General features: G+C 39.1%; 1 protein-coding gene across 1 annotated transcript; it reads left to right on the top strand.

The window, feature by feature from the left end:
• The first annotated feature begins 30 nt into the window (after positions 1-30).
• LOC131238648 (uncharacterized) lies at positions 31-5947 on the top strand. The gene is made up of 3 exons (XM_058236274.1): positions 31-394; positions 4304-4356; positions 5609-5947. The coding sequence occupies exons 1-3, from the start codon at positions 31-33 to the stop codon at positions 5750-5752; spliced, it is 561 nt and encodes a 186-aa protein (XP_058092257.1). The 3' UTR covers positions 5753-5947.
• Positions 5948-22400: the final 16453 nt, after the last annotated feature.

The raw sequence follows: 22400 nt of genomic DNA, 5'->3' as shown, positions 1-22400 counted from the left end.
TCTCTCTCCTTTTCTCTTCCATTTCAGTTGATGGGGTCTGGCGGATCGAAGCCCGAGTCCAACCCCGAATTGGCAATGGGCCACAGGATCGACCAGATCAAGAAGCTCAAAATTAGCACACCCTCGTCTAAGGAGCTGCACGTGGATGGAGCCGTAGTAAAAGAGGATGAGATCTCGTTCTCCAGTTCAAAGAGGGTGCTGGAATCTGACGAATCGGAAAAGGGGTTGAAGATGGGGCGGGAATCTGACAATGCTGATAAGGAGGAGTCGGATAAGGAGGATGGAAGAGAAATAGGATCTAGAGATGGGCCCGGGTCACCGAGTTTCAGCGTGTATAATTTCAACTCGGTTCCTCACTCGGGCGATATTAGGGCACTGAGCAAGGAAAAAGAAGGTGAGAATTTCTCTTCTTTTTCTTTTGATTTTTTTGACATATACCACCCCTCCATTCTGCTATGGGGCAAATAATAATAAATGATAAAAATAAATAAATAAATAAATTTAACTTTCCTTATTTTGTATTCTCAAATAAATACTCTCCGTTTTCGTATTCGAATATAAAATACATGTTGGTAACTTTCTTTCCGAGTTGACCATTAAGGAGGACAGTTGACTATTGGATTTGACCATTGACTATAGGAATTTAAGCTTGTCCTTGACTTTGTAGAGATGAGAGAGATTTTCATTTGGGGCGAGATCCAAATTGCTTGGTTATATGGGCCTTAACATGGCCGCATGATCTAGACCATATAATGGTGGACCATCCATAGCTTTTGCTCTCACAACCATTTAAATGGTGGATCAAAATTGCCCAAATGACCTGGATAGCCATTTTATGTTTGCATGGGTGCATAAGGAGATTTTTTGTCATCTCTACAAAGTCAAGGCAAAAACGTCCTTTTATGTGGGCTACAATCAAATTTAATGGTCAAGTGATACCCTTTAAGGGTAAACTCTCGTGGAGTTAACCACAAGTGTTTTATGGCCCTATATTTCGAAATACTGAAGAGGGAGGGAGTTATTTGGCGAATGCCAAAAAGGGAGGGTGCTATACGTCAGAAACTCTTCTCTCTTTCTTTCTGTTTTGCGGATTCTGCAGCCAGTGATTGATATGCTCCTGGTTTGAGCTTTCAAGAAGTCCTGGGAGCAGGTCCAAATGGTCATTTTGTCATTGCGTAGGGGAGAATGCGTCAACTGCAACTGATTGGACCACAAGTTATAGTCCACCCAACAGATAACTTCCAACGTATTTAAAACTTCCAAAGTATTTCAGTTTGTGTGATATCCAACCCTTCCTATAGGTTGGCCCCACCATGAGGATCACCTGGTGCAGAAACCAGCCCATATACTCATCAGGTGGGCCACACCATAGAAAACAATGCCTAGCCATTGATAAATAGAAAACGTACAAGTATGGTCCACTCGGCGAGTGCATATGACTGAGTTTTGAAAGAAATGATCCTCATAATGCGAACCTATTGGATGGGTTGGATTCACAAGCACATAAAAGGTTGAGAGTTGTCTGCTTGATTATAATCCAATGGGTTGGACTTGAGTCCTTCGATAGAGAAATTATACTTTGGTAGAGTGCGATGGATGATACACAGGCACTTAGAAATTGCATACATGGCATATAAGTAAGTGAAATTAAGTGTTGATAGTTTAGCTGTATCACGACTGAAAGTGTGGTCCTTGATAGAGTGAAACGATGGAATAGGATTCATGTAACCGACCCCAATTAATTGGGATAAAACATAGATGATGATTATGACGATGAACCAAACATTAAGCTTATCTGATTATCTGACTACTAGATTGATGGATGTTTATTTGACAGTTAAAAATGAAAAATATCCAGTGGTCCTATTTCAGTAAACAAGTATCCACAAATCAGAAGGTAGGATCCTTCATGCAATTATGGGATTGGGACTCAGTTACAGTTGGTTCCATAATTTAATCATGTACAAGTTTTGAGTGCCTACATATCAGGTATCATATGTTGCCTAAGTAGCATATAAATCCCTATCACATAAAACACGAATCTTTGCACATTGTATATGGGATTTCAGTTCTAGAAAATAGAGCCCACGGCATGGTTCTGAATATCAGTATTGGGGGGTATATTAGGCCTGCCAAAAAACGATATGATATGAGCATCGTTTATCAATATCGATCCGTATTAGCCCATATTGGTCTAAAAAAATTTTAAGCCAAAGAATTAAGGAAAAAATCAGGGGGAAAAAAGAGAATAATGAGATATTGAAGAATCTATCATTTTTTAGTATTTTGGAGATGCAGTGATGGCGTATCGGGCCATCCTTTGATGAGAATGTTGTCTGTCGATTTGACTTGTTGAAGGTTAACTAAATGGGCCTTAATTGAATACAAATCAAGCATGATTTGGTGAATTAGGGCCCATTGCATTAAAATACAACAAAAGGAAGATAAAAATATAAAAAAGAAAGTGAAGATTTACCCTTCTTTCCAATTTTTTCTATAATGGTTCACTTCACATTGATTTGTCGAATCCCATTCAAATCATTTGTTTTGATCCCAAACTAGGTCTAGATTTAGTCTAAAATGAGTTTTTAAGCTTCCTCCACGGTTTAATTGAAAAAAAAGAACAAGAACAAGAACAAGAAGAGGAAACATGAGTGAAATTTTGAAAAAAACTAAAAAAGAACTTTTATAGGCGTATTGGCCAATATAAGTGTCGATATGCCGACACGAGTCAATTAATTCGTATCGAGCCGATATGAGCCCATATCATGTATTATCTCATACCAATACGAATATGATACGGCCGTATCAGCCGATACGATGCCAATATTCAAATCTATGGCCCGGCCCACAGATTTCATGGTTGGCAATCCAGACTGTTTGTCTAGTGAATCCCTCTGGATTGGCAGCTCCCCAAAATCTCCTCAATTGGAAGATGTCAATAGACTCAGTACCAGTTCTCTGACCTTTTTCAGATGAACATGGAACATTGTTGTACTTCTTTTATTAACTGTCTAATTGTAGCCTATAAATGTAAAGCTTGAGATTATCCTGTATAATGATGTTTTTGAACCATAACTCATTCATGGTGGGACAAAACTGACTAATTTTCTGGATCAATAGGGCCCACTTGTCAGAACTATTAAAAAAACATGTATTCTGCGTGAACATACAGTAGCATGTGTTGGTACTGTGTGGGACCACCTATGATGCGTATGTGGAATTCAAATATTGCATGCATTCCCAGAATACCCAAGCCATGATGATCACCTGGTATGCAAATAATTGGCTTGGATCATTGGAGAGGGCCATTGATAGTGTAAGAACAGTCAGGCAACTATGACCTTGTAGACGACATGCCCGCCATCTAACACAGGGCAAATGTCATCACCAGACGTCCAACACGTGCAGAATTTGGACGATTGGCTGCATAGACCAGATTTTTTAAGATATGGATCGCCTGATGAGTTGATCAGATATTACACACATGTGCCTCATTTGCACGCGTTAATGCAATCTAGCAATTTCGATTAGCGTAGTCTATTAAATGCCTATGCCCTGTCTGATCTGTAATACATAGTTATTACTGTTAACTAAAATGAGATGAACTCATTTTTAGGTGTCTTCCGAAAGGGCCTTAGTTGCCCTGGGAAACGAGGAGGAGGTTTTCTAGAAGACATCCCAACTTGTTGCAATAGGATAGGCCGGGACTTTAGCCTTTAAACATGGGTCATTTTTTAATGATCCAAACCGTTTATATGGAAGGCCTCACCTTGGATGGGGATAGCCAAAGCAATAAAAACAATTACTTTGGAATATTTCAGTCCTTTGTAATTTGACTCCAGATATGGACAGTTGAAATAATCCAAGGGTTGATATATTTCAATGTAAGAGTTTCTTTTTGGGCATCCACCATCCATTCAAGGACTACCATATGGGTCATTGAAAAAGACCATAATCCAATGACTGAAGTGTCAATTTACTCCATTGCAATCTGTAGAGGGCTTGGTAGACCAGTATGTGGGGACTTTAGCCATTGGATCGGTGTCATTTTAATGACCCAACCCATTTACATGCTGGGCCTCACCGAGGAAGGGGATCTTCAAAACAACTCTCTAATAATTCAAAGGAAAAGAGCCCAACCACCGAAAGATACAATGTGGCCAATCCAAGTTGAGGTCCATCATATAAACGATCTGAATCATTGAAGATCGAAAGGCTATAAAGTCCCAACACAAGGTATTCTAGCAAGCCTCAAACATGAATGCCAAAAGTGCCGCTAATCTTTTCGAATTTTGTGCAGGTAAGCACAGCACTTTGGTGCATGGAAGAACAGACAGCATGGACTCCAGTCAGGTACCATTTATGACCCTTTCAAACACCACATGCATGTGATGGTTTCATCCCACATGCATGTGTAAGGTAGCCCATCTTACACCCCACTGAATGTGCCAGCATGGCACAGTAAGATCCTAGCTGTTTGTTGGGTGGGTCCCATTATTTAGATGCTCATGCAGGAAAAACCAGGCCGGTCTGCTCATCATGATAGCCATAGTTCACAAAAGAACTGCATTGATGTGAGCACTTTTGAGCAAGTTTTTCTAAGTTGTTAGACTGTTTCTAACATTGTGGCCCGCCTGATGAGTGGGCCCGCCTGAATTCTGAGCTAGTGTATATACATGATTGGTCTGAGTTGGACTGCTTGGATCCCTTGCTAGCACATACCACACTGGCACATCTGGTGGTGTGTAGGTGAATCGCCTTGTGGTGAAAATGGGCTGGGTTGGCTCCTCTTTCAAATGAATGCAGGCTGATTGGGTTCAGGTCTTGCCCAGTCAAGGTCTTGTTTCCAGGGCCTAGACCCAGGTTGGATCAGGTTCGGGTACCCATTAGGTCTTTGGGATTGGTTTTGAGTTGGGTCCATCGGTTGCCCGTTGAGAGCCCTAGTTGTAGAAAGCCTGATGACTCAAAATTGGGCTAGGAATGGGCACAATCAATGCAAAGGCCCAAAAGATGACCCAGTCTAGCCCAACATTTAACATTATTGAACCCGTAGATTGGTTAACAGCACGCTGGATCTAATTCCTTGGCCCATAGGCGAGACTTGGTCCCAAGCACTTAGTTGATTGGTTGGGCCCATTAATGCAAGTGCATTTTCACACCGTGCTCGAGTGGGGTGGCCTATGGTATGTGGGGGCACACTCGAAGTGGGTGGCCCATGTGAGGCGAGACCCATGTGATGTAGGCCCATGTGACGTGAGGCCTACGAGGGGGGTTCGGCCGAGGACCTAACCTATGGGAAGTGGGGCCTAGGTTATGAGATAAAAGGATTGATTCGCCATGCTCTATTAGCTCAAGCCTTTAGGTCAAATGGTTAGTTGCCCTACATCAAAGTGGTATCAAAGTGTGAGGTCCCGTATTAGAGACTCACCGGGAGTGATTAATGCAGCGAGATCGGGCATGCTCTATCAGATCGAGCTTTTAGAGCAAGTGGTTAGTTGTCCTGCATCACCCATCCTAGTCACACGCTTAACCATTTCCATCCCATCCACACTTAATCATTTCCTGTATTTAATTAGTAGTAATATATAATGATGTTTTAAAGCAGGGATTGAGATCCAAAGCAACGAAGAAGGACAAGGGAGGGAGATTCCAGGGATTGAAGAAAGGGCCCGCATATAGCTGCATGAACATTCCATCTTGCTACAGACCCCCTTGTGATAGCCCTAGAGTTGTGGGAAAATCTGTATAGGATAAAAAGATTTTCCTTTTTTTGAATCTTTTTCTAACATTTGATGGAAGGAAATTTGTGTTGTATTTTCTTGTTTACTAACCCAGGACTTGTAAAATTTGCAACTATCTTTCTTTAGCATTGTAAATTTCATCTGCATGCCTTCTTGTTTCTCCCTCTGTGGTTTGTATTTTCATTTCACCTCTCAATTCTATATTGTACTGCCCAACGCTATGTGGGCATGTTCATGGAACCATTCCTAAACTGCATGACATCTAAAGGCTGTGAAGGTAAAATAATTGGTAATCCTGATTTTACTACTTGAGAGCAAACAGACAAATTTCTCATTTCTTTGTTTATCTCCCCAAGTAATTGATCTCGAAACATCCTATGAGTTTTGGTCTGCAGTTGAGAATGCCTTATCTCAGTAATCCAAAGTTCGAATTACGCAGTTATGCCTACAACTTCAAAACTTGGTATTGATATAATCTTAAATTCATCAGACTTTTAAGTGGTTGTTCAACATCCAATCTCTAACGCTGACATGGTTCTTTATGTTCTTCGAGGTCTTGGACAAGATTGTGTCCTCAGTTACATATCTCCTTTTTTGCAATGCCCTGCCTAATTTCAATTGTCACTGTGCTCTCTTAAATCGTGAAATGCAACTTAGAACAGATACGATCCGAGTTAATTTTTGTTTCTGCATATTTTACTTGTGGACGTTGTGACTGTGGTACTCCTGGTGGTGGTCATGATGATATTGGTGGTTGTAACCAAGGACAATCACCTTCAGGAGGCCAAGATGGATTAATCATTGCATGTGCCTTGCCCCACCCTAAACAAATGATTTTCAGATATCCACATTATTTTTCACTTTTTATCATCAATTCAATCCCTTTTATTAGGACCACACTCTTCTACAAGCTCTCTCTCTGTCTCTCGCTCCATCTTAAGATTAGTGGCATTTCAACACTGAAGCAACTGGTTATGTGACAGTTGATGCTTCCAATCTGGCATAGACAACAACAAACAATAGGTCGAACTGTATTTTTGTTGATAATGGTGTTGGAATATTTGGTTGAATTAAATAGACTATTAAAAATCGAGAACTAAAAAAGGAAAATAAATTTTGAGAAAGAAGAACTTATTAAATGAGTCGAGGCGTGACTGAGTCACTCGGCTTGAAATCGAATTTGCTCCCCTTGGACAGCGTCCCAAGTGCAACAGGTTTCCAGAGCAATCGACCTCCAGGATACAACGACTATGACCCGGTCCCAGCGGTGCACTCACTGTACACGGGCTCGAACCACTTGCAGTTTAATCCGAAAGTGCTGAGTTGACTCAGCAATGAACTCAGTAGAAAATGCTTAAAACCGAATATCAGAGAGCGTTTTATAATAGATGAATTTTTCATATTCTTGAAACTGGAATCGGTTGTCTTTATATAGACTCCGAAGTGGTGCATAAGCACCCTTTATAAAAGGTTAGGTCTGTTGGGTTTAAACCCAACAGGTGCGACCAACCGGAAGGGACGCATCTCTCTGGTTTAAAACGAAAAAGCGCAAATGCGAGTACACTTCCGCACATACAGTCGTGCGAGTACCCATACACACACCCACGCGAGTACACACACACCGCACCCGCACCCACACCCGCGCCCACGCCCAGCCCAGCCCAGCCCGTCCCGTCGCGTCGCGTCGCGCATGCACACGCACACGGACTTGGACTCGGACTCGGCTCGGCTCGGCTCGGCGCGCGCGCGTGTGTGGTTAATGGCATAGATTAAAGCTATTGGCATAGCCCTCCCACAAGACCAAATTCACATGCCCCCTGAAAGGAGCTCAAACCCTAGGCAAAAAGACTATCTTATATACAAGATAGTTTACCTTTTCAAATCTGATGTGGGACAAAACCCACAACACAAAAGTACTACAACTTTTTAAAATTGGAAGGAAATTACCGAAAATTTGAAAATTCAAATTTTAATGCTATTTTAAAACAAAATACAACAATCCCTCACATGTTTTAAAATAAAACCCTTTCGGATTAAAGCGTAATAGTTGTGCAATGGTGCCGGTGTCACCATAGACTTGAACCGACATTAGAGTAAGCAAGACAGGTCTACAGGAATCAGGTGACACCATAGTCTTGAACCTGAATCCTTTTAATGTAGATCGCAAGTACATGCCACTCACACAACTCTTCCTCTGCAAGTGATTCTGCGGTTCAGTGCGTTTCGGCCATACACCATTACCTGGATTTCATGAATGCTCTAGAGAATTCGCCTAGATTCTCATAGGAAGCGGCCTCCACCTCCACACCATATAGGTGAATTCCATCAAGTGTATGCAACAACTGTATACACCACCAAATATATGGCTATGGATTCATTAAGAGTTCTAACAACTCATCCTTCTGCGTTGCTGCTCGCACTGTACACCATAGAAGGGGCTCATACAACTCAGTGCAATCGTCTACCTCGTGTCTTGTTGTTTACCCATTGAACATATCTCATGGGATCTCCACTTGTATAGGTTAGGTTGCCGACACTGGCAGCTCATATATTAGGCTCAGCCCCATTCCCTTCGATGTATCATTCACTAACCTTTTAGTTAGTCCTTTAGTCAGAGGATCTGCTAGATTCTTTTCTGACCTCACAAAGTCAATAGATATGACTCCATCACGCAACATATGTTTCACTATGTTGTGTCTGAGTCTAATATGCCTGCTCTTTCCATTATATATTTTACTCTTTGCTTTCGCTATAGCTACTTGACAGTCACAATGAATAGATACGGCCGATACATGCTTTGGCCACAATGATATATCAGCTAAGAGATATCTAAGTCACTCGGCTTCTGATCCAGCCTTTTCTAAGGCAATAAACTCGGATTCCATAGTAGACCGAGCGATACATGTCTGCTTGGTAGACTTCCAAGAGACTGTTCCTCCACCTAAAGTGAAGACATATCCACTCGTAGATTTTGTCTCATCTGAATCACTAATCCAGTTAGCATTACTGTATCCTTCTAATACAGTAGGAAAACCATTATAATGTAAACCATAGGCTATACTGCCTTTTAGGTATCTCAAAATCCTAGACAAAGCATTCCAATGCTCTTTTCCAGGGTTATGTGTATATCTACTTAGCTTTCCTACTGCAAAAGCAATGTCTGATCTAGTGCAGTTTGTTAGATACATAAGGCTACCAATTATTCTGGAATACTCCAATTGAGACACACTATTTTCTGTATTCTTCATGAGAGTCACACTATAATCATAAGGAGTACTGACAGGTAAACAGTCAAAATGGTTAAACTTTCTCAATATCTTCTCAATGTAATGAAATTGAGATAATATAATAACACCATTTTTTCTGGTTACTTCAATACCCAAGATTACACTAGCCTCTCCTAAGTCTTTCATATCAAACTTAGATGACAAGAATTTCTTAGTTGTATTAACTAATTTAATATTAGTTCCAAAAATAAGCATGTCATCAACATAGAGGCATATAATAACATAATCATTTTCAGAAATTTTACTATATACACATCTATCTACATCATTTATATGATAACTATTTGATTTTAAAACGCCATCAAATTTTTCATGCCATTGTTTAGGAGCCTGTTTTAAACTATATAATGATTTAATTAGTCTACATACTTTATTTTCTTTTCCTAATATCTTATAACCCTCAGGTTGTTCCATATATATTTTTTCTTCTAAGTCTCTATTTAGAAAAGTTGTCTTAACGTCCATTTGGTGTACCACCAGTTTATATATGGAGGCTATCGCTATTAAGACCCTGATAGTTGTAATTCTGGTTACAGGAGAATATGTATCAAAGTAATCTATTTCTTCTTTTTGTTTAAAGCCTTTCGCTACCAACCTAGCCTTAAATTTATCAATAGTCTCATCTGGTTTTAGTTTCTTTCTAAACACCCATTTACAACCTATTGGTTTATTTCCAGGTGGTAGGTCTACAATTTTCCAAGTGTTATTAGATATAATAGATTCTAACTCATCATTTATTGCTTCCTTCCAAAAAGTTGCATCTGGAGAGTTAATTGCTTCTATATAGGTTGTAAGATCATCTTCTACTAAGAAAGTGAAAAAACCATCTCCTAGGTTAGTTTCTCTTCTAACCCTAGTACTTTTTCTTGGTTGTATTTCTTCTACTACTTTCTCGTAAACATTTTTACTAGTAGACGCAATATCTGTTGATTTCCTCTATTCCTATAGATTTAGATTTCATAGGGAATACGTTCTCAAAGAACTCTGCATCCCTAGCTTCTATAATTGTATTAGGATCTAGAATATTATCCTTAGTTTTTAAAACTAGAAACCTATAGGCCACACTATTTTGTGCGTAACCTATAAATACACAGTCGGTTGTTTTAGGACATAACTTTCTTTTCTTAGTTTCAGGTAATCCTACTTTAGCAAGACACCCCCACACTTTAATATATTTGTAACTAGGAACATGATTCTTCTATAGTTCATATGGTGTTTGTTCAGAAGATTTAGAAGGAATCCTATTTAGAATATAACAAGCAGATAGAATTGCTTCTCCCCACATATTTGAGGGTAAGCCTGAACTATTTAACATAACATTCATTATCTCTTTTAGAGTTCTATTCTTACGTTCTGCTATTCCATTATGTTCTGGTGTATAAGGAGCTGTAGTTTCGTGAACTATTCCATTCTTTTCACATAATTCTCTAAATTGAGAAGATTCATATTCACCTCCTATATCTGTTCTAAGTCTTTTAATTTTTATATTTAACTGATTTTCAACTTCAATTTTGTATTTAGAAAAAGCATCTAAAGCTTCATCTTTGTTTCTTAATAGATAGACTCTAGTGAACCTAGAGTAATCATCTACAAAAGTTATGTAATATCTTTTTCCACCTCTAGACATGTGATTTCTAAAATCACCTAAGTCACTGTGTATTAACTCTAATAGAACAGATGATCTTTCTATTTGTTTAAAGGGTTTTCTAATGAATTTTGATTCGACATATGTTTCACATTTGTCAAATTCTTCATTAGATATATTAGGTAATAAACCTAATCTTTTCATTTCTTCAAAGATGCTACATTTACATGACCTAATCTACTATACCATAAATAAAAAGGTTCAACGATATAAACATAACTGAATATCTTCTTATTATTATCATTGGATACATTTATAATGAATAAACCATCGCTACAGTACCCCTTACCAACAAAAGTTCCATTCTTAGTCATTACAAGCTTATCTGAATCAAATACTAACTTAACACCAGCCTTATTGAGGAGTAAACCAGAGACCAAGTTTCTTCTAATGTCGAGCACATGTAGGACATCATTCAACATTAGAGTCTTTCCAGAAGTGAGTTTCAGAAGTACTTTCCCTTTCCCTACAATTGGAGACGTTCTAGCATTACCCATGAACACCTGTTCATCATCTCCTGATACTTGGTAGGAGGTAAATATGCTACGATCCTTGCACACGTGCCTAGTTGCACCAGTGTCTAGTACCCACTCCAAGTTGTTTATAAGGAAGACTTCTGACACCACAGCTACTATCATGTCAGACTCATTGCCTGTTTCTGTAAGATTAGCTTGCGGCTTATCTTTATTTTTCTTAAGCCTGCAAGTTTTGACATGATGCCCAGGCTTTCCACAGTTGTAGCAGTTTCCCTTTTTCTTGAATTGATTGTTTGCATTCTTCTTTTTGAGCCTGCATTCATTTGCATAATGTCCAGGTTTGCCACAGTTATGACAGTTGCCCTTTTTCTTATTATTTGCCCGACTTGATTCCACAAGATTCGCCTTTGAATCTATCTCATTTTTATTTTTATTTTTGGTCTCTGATTCTATTGGCCTCCTCTATTCGTATGTGTACGATAGTGGTTTCCAAAGAAATACCGTTCTTTTTATGTTTCATTCTATTCTTATATTCTTTCCAGGAGGGCGGTAACTTTTCTATTAGTGCTCCTGACAGAAACACTTCATCCAACTTAATTCCTTCTGTCGATAGTTCATGAACTAGACTTTTAAAATCATGAATCTGATTTGTGACAGGTATATCGTCTGTCATTTTATAATGAAGGAAATTAGCAATTGCATGTTTCTTAGCGCCTGCATCTTCTAATATGTATTTCTTTTCCAAAGCAGTCCATATGTCTTTAGCAGACACGTAAGAAGCATACACATCATATAGTTCGTTGGATAAAGAGTTTAGAATATAATTTTTACAATTATTTTCATCTGTTACTTCAGTTTGATTTGCTGGATCTATAGTAAATGATTCAGATAAAATGTATGAAACTTTCAGGGTGGTCAGAGCGAACATCAGTTTCTGTTTCCACCGTTTAAATGATTGTCCAGCGAACGGTTCGATTTTGGCTAACTCAGCAGAAGCATTTACTGTTACTGTAGCCATAGTCTATGTAATTCAACAATTTCGATTTCAAGATTGTTGGAATATTTGGTTGAATTAAATAGACTATTAAAAATCGAGAACCAAAAAAGGAAAATAAATTTTGAGAAAGAAGAACTTATTGAATGAGTCAAGGCGTGACTGAGTCACTCGGCTTGAAATCAAATTTGCTCCCCTTGGACAGCGTCCCAAGTGCAACAGGTTTCCAGAGCAATCGACCTCCAGGATACAACGACTATGACCCGGTCCTAGCGGTGCACTCACTGTACACGGGCTCGAACCACTTGCAGTTTAATCCGAAAGTGCTGAGTTGACTAAGCAATGAACTCAGTAGAAAATGCTTAAAACTGAATATCAGAGAGTGTTTTATAATAGATGAATTTTTCGTATTTTTGAAACTGGAATCGGTTGTCTTTATATAGACTCCGAAGTGGTGCATAAATACCCTTTATAAAAGGTTAGGTCCGTTGGGTTTAAACCCAACAGGTGCAACTAACCGGAAGGGACGCATCTCTCTGGTTTAAAACGAAAAAGCGCAAATGCGAGTACACTCCTGCACATACAGTCCTGCGAGTACCCATACACACACCGCACCGGTACCCGCACCCGCACCCGCGCCCAGCCCAGCCCGTCCCGTCCCGTCCCATCACGTCGCGCACTCGCAAACGGACACGGACACAGCTCGGCTTGGCTCGGTGTGCGTGCGCGCGTGTGTGGTTAATGGCATAGATTAGAGTTATTGGCATAGCCCTCTCACAGGACCAAATTCACATGCCCCCTGAAAGGGGCTCAAGCCCTAGGCAAAAAGATTATCTTATATACAAGATAGTTTACCTTTTCAAATCCGATGTGGGACAAAACCCACAACACAAAAGTACTACAACTTTTCAAAATTGGAGGGAAATTACCGAAAATTTGAAAATTCAAATTTTAATGCTATTTTAAAACAAAATACAACAAATGGTGCTACTCTCCATCACACACATTAGTACAATTCTTCTTAAAACTCCTCTCATTGCATTTCAATTAAATAATACTCTGCATGCCCTTCAATTTCATAAAATGTTTTGTTTGTCAACCGGTTTACAAAAGATAATAATAATTGTTCTTTTGAATTCTTTTGCTGGGTTTTTGCCAAAAGGACCTACAAACTTGGAGAACTCTTCATCAAGGCCTGACTCTTTATTCCTTCTTAGCTTCAAGAGTGCCCTCCCAAAAATGGATCTGCCTGTGATATTCTTCGCCACCTTTGTGCATGTGTTGATATTCTCCACCCGTGTTCTATTTCGCAAAAAAAAAAAAAAAAACTTGTTTTAAATCTGTGGATGTTTTCATTATTAACAAATGGGTAAAGGAAAATGATTACCATTTTCTCCATCTGGCAGATCCACACATACTCTTTTTAAACTTAATTACTATGATATATGAGGTTCTGGTGATGGTCATTTGAAATTCTGATTTTTTTTTTCATACCATGGTACTTTTATAGATGATTATAGCATATTCGCTTGAATTTATTCATTTTCATATAAATTAGATGTTTTCGTATGCTTTAAAATGTTCAAAATTACAGCTAAAGATGTTTTTTTTTTTCCCTCAAAAGATTTAAAAAATAAATAAAAATCATTGTGACGATGGTGGTAAGTGGTTTTTTTTCAGTTGGGGGGGGGGTGTTGTGTTGTTTCAAATGCTTCCACCCAAAAGGTTTTGGAATAGTTACTCATAAGTGATGTAAGCCCATTTGAACTTAACTTTATATTTCCTGACATGTGATCTTCCATTCTCTAATGACATCTCGAATGTCTGCTACTAATGAAATCACCAAAAAACCCATTTGGCTATTGGTACCACCCATTGCAATCCAACCTCCTCTTTACCGACTATCATCAGATTCATTGCCTGCCCTCTCCCCACCTCTACCAACTACATAGCCTGAAACCTCAATACCTGACCTTATGCATCATCCAATATCTGGCTAGCCAATTGTGCCTCTTGGACAAGGGTCCCAACAAGCTGATTACAGTTTTTCTCTTTTAATCAGTTGTTAATCCTACTACCGACCCAGCAACTTAAACAGCCCGATCTTGTTAATCCACCTGTCGCAGATATTGCATCCATCAAAGGTCATTCCATTACCAATAGGATTATGGATGATAGGAGGAAACAGAAAGCTCATTATGCTATCCTTGTTAATCTCCTCACAAATCTTCATACTTACCTCTTAAACCAAGAGCATACACTGAAGCATTCAATAGATCATATGGAACTATGGCTAATTAAATGCACTTGTAAGAAATGGTATAGGGATTTTCATTCCTTGCAGTGTTTGAATCTTATCGGTTGTAAGTGGATTTACAAAGTCAAGCAACTTGATGATAGTTCATTAATAATAATAATAATAATAATTAAAAAGAATTATTATTATTATTTTTTTAAAGAAGAAGCAGCTAAAATGACAAAACTTTCGAAGGGTAGTTCTAAATCTAGGTCAAGAGGAACTATTGCAAAGTGTTTATTGAAACCATTGAATTTGGAATATGGTGAAGCGGCTCCTGGATGGGAACTACCCCCTTCGTGTCCTTTTGGCCGTATATTGTTGTTCCCATGAGAGTGTTGGCCAAGTCAATCGCTGATGTCTGTAGATTGAAAATGGCCTTGTATGGTCTTAAACAAACACCTAAAGCTTGGTTTTTCAACCTTTTAACAAGTATTTGCGTGAAGTTAGTTTCTCCTATAGCAGCCTAACTCATACATGATCATCAAACATGGTGAAGGAATGCCTTTAATTCTTCTACTTTATGTGGATGATACCATCTTACTTAGCAGTTACGACTCAATTATTACTTCTCTCGTCAACTACCTCAGCCGTCAATTTGACATGAAAGACTTAGGTGGTCTACATTATTTAACAACCCCACCTCTCTTAGCACAAAGTACTTCATCTAAGAGACTGATCTTTCATCTACTTTTTCTTTTCTTTTCTTTTTTTTTTATTGGGTTAGCTTGTTAGTACACACCCATGTCAGTACACACAGTCCACGTTAGCCACCCCCGCTAGGGATCGATATCAAGACCTCAAGTGTTGAAACGAGGTATCTCGACTCAGTCTGCCATCTTTCATCTACTCAATCACTTTTAAATTTCTAGTATATTGTGATGTGGACTAATGGGTGCCTTGGTGATTAGCAATCTCTTGTTAGCCAGTCTCGTTCAGACCCAATCTTATCTCATGAAGTGTAGAGAAACAACCCACAGTGGTAAGATCCAGCATAGAAGCAACACAGTCCCTGGCCGTGCCTACAACAGGTATTACATGCGTATGGTTCGTTCTTCTCAATCTCAATGTTCTACTCCAAGCTCCAATTACAGTTATGTGGTGACATCAATGCCACATACATGGTTTTTCATGCCCACACTAAACATATTGAGATATATTACAATTTCCTTCTCTCCTTGCTCTCCATAACCATAGCTATTTTTATAGTATTCACTAGCAAGCATGATATTTTTTTTTTTGTCTAAGTAGGGCATTCTAACTCGTCTGGGTTCAAGTCGAGTCATGACTTATGCTACTGATTCATAGCGGTTCCAACCGAGTTAACTCAAATGATGTCCATGCATGGCACACGAGCTAAATGGCTAGGTCAACTTGTCGTGTCGGGCTTTCATGTATTTAGATTTCATGGCCTAGTTAGCTACTTATCCAGCCTCAAAACTCACATCTAAAACATCCCAAGGCCTTCAGCCTCAGCCCAAAGTATGCTGTAAAGACCAAAGCCTAAGCTAGCCCAACCAACATTCCCTGCTACATATGAGAGCAATGTAATTGGTGCAGCTCTTGGTGGGGGGTTTTCCCAAAGATATCTTTGTCTGCACAGCACCTGTGTATGAAAATTGCCTTTACCTTATGTATCCATTTGCATATTAACAGTATTTACTATGAGCTCAACCTCATGGGAGCTTCCTATGAGGTCGAGCTCTGTGGGCTCCACCATGATGTTTGATGGACATTCACCTCGTGAATGTTGTAGGTCCCCTCTAGTTTATGGGATGTGCCAAAAATCATGCCTAAAATATCCGGAACTCAAGTGGGCTACACCATCTGAAACGATAGTAAATCATGCTTAAAATATCTAAATGCACTTGGTGGGGTTCACCTGAGTTTTGAAATGGCCTAGAATTTGTAGTGACCACTCATTCAAGTGGGAAACAGACAATGGATGGGCTGGATGAATAAACCATATCTCACTGGGCCCTATATACAATCAGGAAGATTTCAATGGGTGGGCATCCACTCTCAACTGTTGTCTATGGTGTGGCACACCTAAGTCATGGATTAGCCTGAATTTTTAGGCCCATGAATCATTATGAAAGGGTGCAACTGATTAATGGGATGGATGTCCATTACACATCACAGTGGGGCCCACAGAGCTCAACCTCATGGGAAGATCTCATGGTACCTTTCAAACTAATTTTAACCCCTCAATGTTATTAACATGTATCATGGACATATGGTGTCCACTGTATGTATCTCCCCACGTGTGCCCCACCACACGTATCAACATATGTGGGAACCATTTTATGGAAAATGGATTACACATTGATTATATTAGAAAAGATAACAATCATTTATATGGATAGTCCATTATATGGGGTTTGTCCTTGATGGCCCACCTCTCTCAAATCACTTTGATCGAATGATAAACCATATACAATAGGTGTGGAAACTGATGGTCCATATTGACTATACTTCATATAGTTCATCCATCATATGAGCCCACCTTTAATGGCCCAACCCTCTTGAATCACTTTGATCGACCGTTGAAATCGATTGTCCATGTTAATTATATTAGAAAAGATCAAATAATTAATATGGACCATCCAATGTGTGGGGCCCACACATGATGACTCATGATGGGATGATCCTAATCATTTGAATGATCCATATTGATTATACTTATAAAAAAAATAAAAATAAAAAAGGTCCAATCATTGATATGTATCGTACATCATGTATGGCCCACTCTCAATTACTAAGCCCTCTCAAATCACTTTGATAGGATGATCTGAACCACTGGCTTAATGACGGGAAATTGGATGGTCCAAATCAAATAAATTGGAGAAGGTGTAAGCAATGATATGAACCATCTTTAACGGTCCATTCCTTCCAAATCACCTTAGTTGGATAATCCTAACAATCCAATTATTGGTTTGGGAAATGAAATATCCATAGAAAAGGGAAACATTGATGTGGGTCGTCCATCAAGTGGGCCCAACTTAGATTAGCCCACATAACAGGTAGTTTTGAAAATAAAATGAGCATTTGCATGGGAAAATTAGCTCGTATTCATACATCTTCCTAAGAAAATTGATGGACACAAATAGAGAATGTTATTGTTTACATATGCAAATCGGTGCAAACAAACATAGCATAATTGAGATATACATGGTGGGCCAGGCGCCGAGTCCAAAAATGAGGGAGATTGAAAATTCAAGTGGGCCACACGACAACAAACGGTGGGCATTCAGTGCCCACTGTTGAAACATTCGTGGGGCCACAGAAGTTTTGGATCTGGTTGATGTTTTTATGTTTTCAGTTCATCCCAGTGGGAATAACCTTATGAACGGTTTGGATGGAATATAAACATTGTGGTGGACCGAGGAAGGTTTCAACGGTAGGCATTTCCCTCCCCGACTTTTTCTTTCGTGTGGCCCATTTGAGTTTTGGATCTGCTTCATTTTTGGGCTCGTGCCCGAACATGAGTTGGAAAAACGGATGGACGGGTGGATTTCTCACAAATGTCACGTGGGCCCCACTTAGCTTCCTACGGCAGGTGCAGTGGTTGTGTGGATTGGTCATTGCACCGATGCGATGGTAGCCATCCGGTCGGTGGGGCCCACTTGAAACTGAGCAGTATTAAAGTTATATGAAGTAGTTATACGATTCAACACACATGGTGACCACCATCAATCGAGAATTATCCCTTGAGTTCGGACGTACCGTAGCCCTACCATACGTTCCGTTTGTGTGGGGCCCACCAGTGATATGTGAGTACCATCCAAACCATCCATTAATAGATGGGCTCGCCGTGTTAGGTATACTTTCAAAACAAAACCTGATCCATCGCTCAGGCAGGACACACCAAAGAGAACAATGGAGACACTAGGAGGGTGATGCCCACCATAGAACCTTCCAGATGGAATGTGGGGTCCACCCTATTGCGTATCTGCCATCCAACCCAGTCACAAGGTCCGTCCCACCAGGATGAATGTACGAACTAAAACTCATTCCATTCTAAAATTAAGTTGGGCCACACTACATGGATATATAGTATTGAGGAGTGAACATTGCTCCTCTTGCGGGTCTCACCTGAGTTTTGTATCTGGACGATTCTCGGAATGTACGGTGGACATATGAGGCACAACAGATGAACGGTTTGGATTACACATTCACATCATGGTGGGCCCCACATAGCTCGAACATATGGTTATTTGGACGTATGTAATCATTCCCCTCCATCAGGAGGATTTGGTGAGACCCAGCCTCACCCCAGATGGTGCGGCCTTTACCGTGGGGCCCACCTTGATGTATCTATTCTGTATCCATGCCGTCCATCATTTTTTCCGGATCATTTTAGTACTTGATACAAAAAATGAAGCAGATCCAGTTAAGAGCTGGATCATACCATAGGAAACAGTTGTGATTGACCATTAATGGGCCACAAAATTTTTAGATCAAGATATTTGCTTTCTGCTTTTCCCTTCATCCAGGCTTATATGACCTTACCAACGAATTAGATGGCAAATAAACACCACATAAACATTAAAGTACACCATAAGAAGTTTTTAATGATAGGGGGTTCAATCACCTCTATTTCCTAGAATATGGTCCACCTGAAATCTGGATCTTCTTTATTTTTGGGGTCATGCCCTAAAATGCTCTGGAAAAACGGATGGACGGCATGGATATAAAATAGATACATCAAGGTAGGCCCCAAGGTAAGGGCCGTACTGTCTTTGGTGAGGCCGGGGTCTCATCTAATCCTCTCCCGAGTTTAGGATATCGACTGGGCCCACTTGTTCAAGGGGCTAGATTTCACAGGATAATTTCCCCTTTTAACAAGTAATATTACTACCGTTGGGAAGCACCAAAAAACCACCGTACAAGTGCCTCATGCGTAACTGCGTATGGTGATGGGACCGTAAATTTTCTGGGCCATAGCCAAAGACTCAACGCAGTGATACTATATTCAGCCCGTCGGATCAGTGGCCTGCATATTTATTCGAATTCTAGTAGAAAACTCAGCTCCTTTCAACATTCAAAGGTCAAAATCCGCTGTGGAATATGGAATGATTACATGCGCTCCTTTTGTGTTTTTCTTTAATCTGATATTGGATGATAGAGTGGGAGAAGAAAAAAGGTTTATATATCTTTGGTAAATATATAATCTTTTCAAGTGTGTTTAACCATACCTCAAGTCTGTATGCGTGTGTAGGAGTGCATTAAGTGGGAAATCTAGGCTGAAAAACTTTAACCGGCACTTGCACAAACACACCTATGTATACTCGCGCACAGCAGGGTGCAATTGGACCCCAGATGGCCTGAATGACTTTCTTGATTAGAGTGTTAATGGGTTAGGTTTTGCCCAATTAAAAAAAATAAAAAATAAAAATAAAATCTATTGTTTTTATTGTGACCATTGGATGTGACCTATTTGATAAGGCCATTAACATAGTACAAAATGTGCCTCCATTATTCAGGCATGTACAACATCACAACTGTTTCCCTTTAACTGGTCTTTTTCGATACGTGGCTTCAAGGCTTTAAGAAAGTAATTAGGATTAGAGTTTCTGCATTGCCAAAAAGGAAAAATATTCATCTCTTTTCCAAGATTTTTTTTCTCAATTTTCATCTTGTAAGCAAAAGGAAAAATATTCATCTCTTCTCCAAGAATTTTTTTCTCGATTTTCATCTTGTAAGCAAAAAATTGGCTTCTTTCTGGACAAAAGAAAAGACTATATAGTATTGTATGTTGTTCTACTGGTGTTGATTATTTACCAGCGAGTGCACAGTATCTGAAACATTAATGGAGAGTTATATTCTTAGAGATAGCAGAGTTGGCAACCTTTTGCACTGGTACTCCTCACTAAGGGATGTGAACTATCTCAAGGATAGCGACACGTACGAGCTCACCTAGCGCTGATCTAATCGTGCTAACTGCAAATATTTGCACATACGGTGTCAAGTTCCTAAGCACAGACTCCTTTCCGTCGAATATTTCAAGTTTAGTATTGTAGTAGTTCTAACATATATAATTTTAAAGTTAATGTACTAATCAAATTCAATCTCAAGTATACTACATGATTTCAATGCATTAGTATTTTTAGATTCCAGTACATTTTGAATACAAACTGCAAACACAATAAAGAATTCGAAATCACTCTTGATTTAGAGTGTAGGTATTTGAAATACAAGCTCTGATATGGGCCTTTGGAATTGCAATTTACTAAATGATTCAAGGTCGATTAGAGAGATATATAGGAGATGCAATTTTAGGAATGAAATTACCAAAACGGCTTCGTCAACTCTTCTTTGGAAGGCAGCGAGGTTTAGAATTGTGAGAACCACATGGTATATATACGTACAAATCTAACCCCTCCAACACATGCATCCCACCACGGTGATCACACCAACCAAAAATCTGGCCCATCAAATAGTGAGATGGACAACATTGGGAATTTGAATGTTATTTACTGGTGTATATTATTTCTTATGGTTTGGCTCACTTTATGATTGAATCAACCATATTTTTGGTTAATCAATTAATCATAGTAGAGTGCATCTGCTGAACGGATTGGATGTCCAACACATACCATGGCGGCCCTATAATTCTAAATTTTCCACTACTTAAAAAATAAATAAATGAGTGCATTTAGGTAATTTCTGAAGTAAAAAACCATTCAAATGAATCTTACTTACTCCATGCTTTATTTGGTAAAATCCAAATTCTTGAGGAATTTAATGGTACAAACCCAAATTAAACTCCCCAAGAAAAGATGTTAAATGTAGATTTCCAATGTTAATTTGTTGGAAGTATTTAATCAATGGTCCATGGATTATATGCAGAAATAATTCTTCCTAAACATATCATACGAAGGAAATGAAAATTTGAGTTCCCCGTATGGATATACAATGGATTCCAGATAGGGCCATCCAAGGGTTGGGCTTGGTCTAAAACATTGGGCCTAATGGTTAGACCAGGGTCTAAAATTTAAGCCCATTTATTAATTGGGCTAAACTCGGGCCACATCTAAGAGCTGATAAACCCAGCCCAAGCATTTAAGGTTTTAAGGACATTTTTGTCTATATCAATTGGCACAAAAGAGGCTGGGCAAACTTGGACCCAGACCATATGATGTAGAGTATGTCACGGGCACTTTCATGGCAATGATGGTCGAAGGTCCAAACTATTAGAACCTTAAAAAAGTTGTATCTCACAAATATAGATGAGGTTTTCGACATATTATATATGATTTTGGGTAGGAGAAGTTATTTTAGCCAACCAACCCACTATGCCAAGTTGCCCATGCACGCCGAATTTGTTAGATTCCATCCGATCAAATATTAAGTTTTAGTTTAATTATAACTTTTGATCCTTTGAGTTGTAGGAGTTGCACCCAACATGAAAAGGCCTTACAAAATTTAGGGGAACAATATAGTTTGGCCAAATTAAGTATAGTATAGGAATGGAGACCATCTATAAATAATAAGTTTACTATTTATAGTAAATCATGTTTAGGGAGTTTGAGTTGTAGTTTGAGTCTAATACTTCATCCTATATTTGAGCTCATTATTTAAAGAATTGTATTTTCATTTTTATCATCAATCAATTTATTTCTAATTTATTTAAAATTATTCTAATTTTATCCCTCATGAATTCAAAGAAGCTCTCTAAAGAGTCCAAGGAGCTCCGTGGATTCACAATAATAGTTATTCTATGAGGAAGACAATGATCAACTTCATCACATCCTGCCCTGCATTACCTTGTATAATCATCACAGGCCAGGCTCAGGCTTTTTTGTTTGGCCCATGATGAGCTTATGCCCCGACTCAAGTCTTTATGTTTTACTTTATAAGCCAGGTTTGGATAGACCTAGACCTCACCCAAAGCCATTGTAATTTCTAGTGTGGAATGCCGATAGAACCTTGATCTGCATTGGGTATGAAGATCA

The sequence above is a fragment of the Magnolia sinica genome, chromosome 3 (genome assembly GCF_029962835.1).
Source record: "Magnolia sinica isolate HGM2019 chromosome 3, MsV1, whole genome shotgun sequence".
Taxonomy (NCBI): domain Eukaryota; kingdom Viridiplantae; phylum Streptophyta; class Magnoliopsida; order Magnoliales; family Magnoliaceae; genus Magnolia; species Magnolia sinica.
Note: the sequence above shows the minus strand (reverse complement) of the source record. Positions and strands in the feature narration are given on the sequence as shown.